General features: G+C 36.3%; 1 protein-coding gene across 1 annotated transcript; it reads left to right on the forward strand.

The window, feature by feature from the left end:
* On the forward strand, positions 324 to 3372 carry LOC109225870 (elongator complex protein 6; the record flags this gene model as incomplete). The annotated part of the gene is given in 4 exon segments (XM_019390675.1): positions 324 to 696; positions 2381 to 2453; positions 2905 to 3113; positions 3226 to 3372. Coding segments are annotated over 4 exon segments (666 nt in total), but the record flags the coding sequence as incomplete, so codon positions are not given.

Genomic DNA, 3466 nt, shown 5'->3' on the forward strand with positions numbered 1-3466 from the left:
ACTTGTTAGCAAAATGATACTTAAGAAAAATATTATGCGTTTTATTAAAATTTATGTGTTGACAAGAGTATCAAATGTTTGAGCCTTGAAGATGTATTTTCATGAAAAAACACGTCTTTTGAAATTTAAATAATAAAGTAGCACTTGTTGTATCTTTAAATAATTGATGTTAAATTGCTAAAGGCATTAATATGAAAAAAGTTATTCATTTGAATTTGTTCAAATGGTTTTAAATCATGATTTGGATGAAAAATAAATCCTTTAAAGCTATTAAGCAATGAATCTATTTTTGATATGTCAAATATTTTAAAAGTTACTATGGGGACCATCGAGACGAGCACCCTCTTACACTTGACTAAGACGGAGAACTAAAACCCCTAGTTCTCTTGTCTCACGGAATACAAGAACCCTAAGAAACCCCTTGATTTGATTTGGGTCCTCTGGGATTGTGATTAAGACATGGATAATTCGCGTCCGAACCTGCTGGAGGAAGCGCTAGTGGAGGATGTCATTGGCAGTGTAAAGACCCAAAAGCGGGGGCGAGTGGTGGTGGTGGAGGACTGTGTTGAGACCAGCGCCGCTTTCGTGCTCCACCATTTCCTTAAGCGCTCTCTCCAACCTGACTCCTCTGATGTCGTCGTTTTCATCGCCTTTGCCCACCCTTTCTCTCACTACGAACGCATTCTCCGCAAAATGGTCAGCTTCCTCTCTGTCTCTCTCCAGTCTCCATGGCATGGTTGTGTTTATTTATTTCTATGACAATATACTTACTGGATATTAATTTGTATTTTTACCTCAATTTATCACTTAATTATTGTAAATTAACATACTTTGCTGCATTCAGAGAGTTGTGTAACTATTTTCCATATTGTAGGTCTCTGTCTAATTTGTAGAGAGTCTAGTTTACTCTTTTTTGTTTTTCCTCTTCTATACGTTTATAAAAAAAGAGTAGAATTAAAATGAGATGTGTGTATTACTCTGTTATGTTTCGGAGGCAGCTTTTCAAAATCATTTTAGGAAGAGGAGCTATGGAATTAGAATTTGGTACTTGATGTGTTTGGAACCTCAGTGATGGATTTTAACAACAGCAAGTGTGATGTTTTTATGGGGGGTGGTGAAAAACAATGGGTATAATAGCCCTAGATAAATTCCTGCGGATGGTCTTATATACTCTATGCTGGATTTTATGTATCTCCAACATCCTTTCATACCTCTAACCGAATTTTTGAATTCACGTGGACTTGAAATGCGGCTTTTTCAGTGTGAGAAGGGGTTTCCATAGATGAGGTTGGAGATTAAAGAGATATGTGCACAGACTTGTCATCATTATCAAATTGTTGTTGACATTTAAAATATAGTACCAGTAGATGCACCAAGTGAAGTGGATCACACAGATAGGGCGGCAACACACGAAGGGAAGTTAACAGGCATAGTTCTAAGGACCAAAAAAATGGAAACACTGAGAGTCTAAATAATATTAATTGTAAAGTTTGTTGATCTCAAATTCCAATGCAGAGAACGTGCACATTGCTAGTTGTTATTCTATTCTAGATGCTTTTGCTGGTGGTTTGAGAATTGGCTAGAAAGAACTGAACTTTGATGTGGCAAATATGATGCAAGAAGAAAGCTTATAGGTAGGGTCTGGGTTTATGTTGTTTCTTACCTTTCAGGCATAAATGTTAAGCTGCTGCATTTCCGGGAACTTGTTTGAGCTTTGTCTTGTAAGAACGCCATAATCGCCCAAGATTCATTCGGGATTGCTATTTCTGTAAAGTTAGCCCTTTCATCCTTCTAGTGAAAATGAATGTTTTCAGTAAAAGCTTGAGGAAATTTTCAAATTTGTTGGGTCTATTAGCTGGTACAATGAGTTCTGAGAATATTTATTATTTCCTCTTATGTAAAAATGGGAATGATTTCCCCATTAGGAAGATCCCTCCTTTTAGCTCAAACATGCTAGCTTTTCCTTTAAGTGATCAACGTTCAAAAACTTCTCCGTGATGTCTGATCATATTTAACAGTATTAGGATCAGCTTTTTCATTTTTTTGTATATTCCCTATTTTGTATGCTCTATTGATCTATCAAAAAATGCACAATCTGTTGTCAATTCATGTAAAGTAGTCGTGCTGGTTTCAGTTCTCAGTTCTTCCAGTTTTGTCTCAGCAACAGTTGTGTGCAGCTAAATTTAATTAAGCAAACTTCCTAATGGACTGGGACTGTACTCAAATTTGCTTGACATCTAGCATCATCCTTTACTGGAGGATATATGTTCCGGAGTTTTTAAAATTCCTAGATCTTGTTTTTCATTTCAGTCATTTTAATGGATATTTAATCCTGCATACTTGTAAAGCATCTCAGTCCTTTTTCCTCTTTCCTGAACAGGGTTGCAACTTAGCTGTGCAGAGGAAGAATCAGAGGTTCTTGTTTCTTGACATGCTTATGCTGGAGTGTCCAGGTGAAGATGTCAAGCAGCATAGATTAACTTTAATGAAATTATTGTTTGCTATTTTCTTGTAATCTTACTTTGCCCATATTTTGACAGTAGTGTTTTTGTGTATACGTTTAACGAGAATTTTAGGTACCATTAAAGAGGAGATTAAAGGACCTAAGTTCAAGTGATTATAAAAAAAAAGTCCTAAATTCAAGTGATTTAGTTTTTAAAATGTTTTGGTGCTGCTTGTCCATTTTGAGAACTTGATTCTTAGAATTTGGGAACTCAGGCATCTTTATGTAATAAAAAGAAAAAAGTGGTTCTAAATTGCACTCAGAAGAGTTCATTATAACGTCACGTATACACCCACTTTTTTGTGTCTAAACAATCTGTTCTTTATGTGAATGATCTTAATCTACTGAACTGTCTATCTTTATTTGCCCCTCTTAGTTTGATGTACTCAATTCATAATTAGACAGAAATGGAGGGGAAGCAAAAGATGATGGCTTGCTTACATTGTACGGGGAAATTGAGAAAGCAGTAGAGATATATTCGTCGCTTGAAGGCAGTAGAACCATTACAATTATGATTGATGACGTCTCCCTTATGGAAGTGGCGGCTAATGGTTCATCAAATCACGTGTTGGATTTTCTGCACTACTGCTACACTTTGAAAGCAAAATATGTGAGCAACTGTATCCGCTTTTACTTCGTGTCTAATTTATACAATAATGTGAGCTACAGCTTATAAAAAAAAAAGTTGTATGGGGGACGTTCTTAATATTCTTTTCATCCAGGGCTGTTCCCTTGTTACTCTTAATCATGAGGATATCTATTCCAGTGCAAATACACTGCCATTAATCTTGCAACTGGAGTACCTCGCGGATGTGATAATCAAGGCAGAACCTTTGGCAACTGGTTTAGCAAGTGACGTGCATGGGCAGGTTAAACTTTATTTTATCCCTTTCCCTATATTCATTTTGCGGTCTTGTTCTTTCCTCTTCTTCCCTTTTGTTATCCACAGTACACTACTCTTCC

This window comes from Nicotiana attenuata, chromosome 5, assembly GCF_001879085.1.
Source record: "Nicotiana attenuata strain UT chromosome 5, NIATTr2, whole genome shotgun sequence".
NCBI lineage: Eukaryota > Viridiplantae > Streptophyta > Magnoliopsida > Solanales > Solanaceae > Nicotiana > Nicotiana attenuata.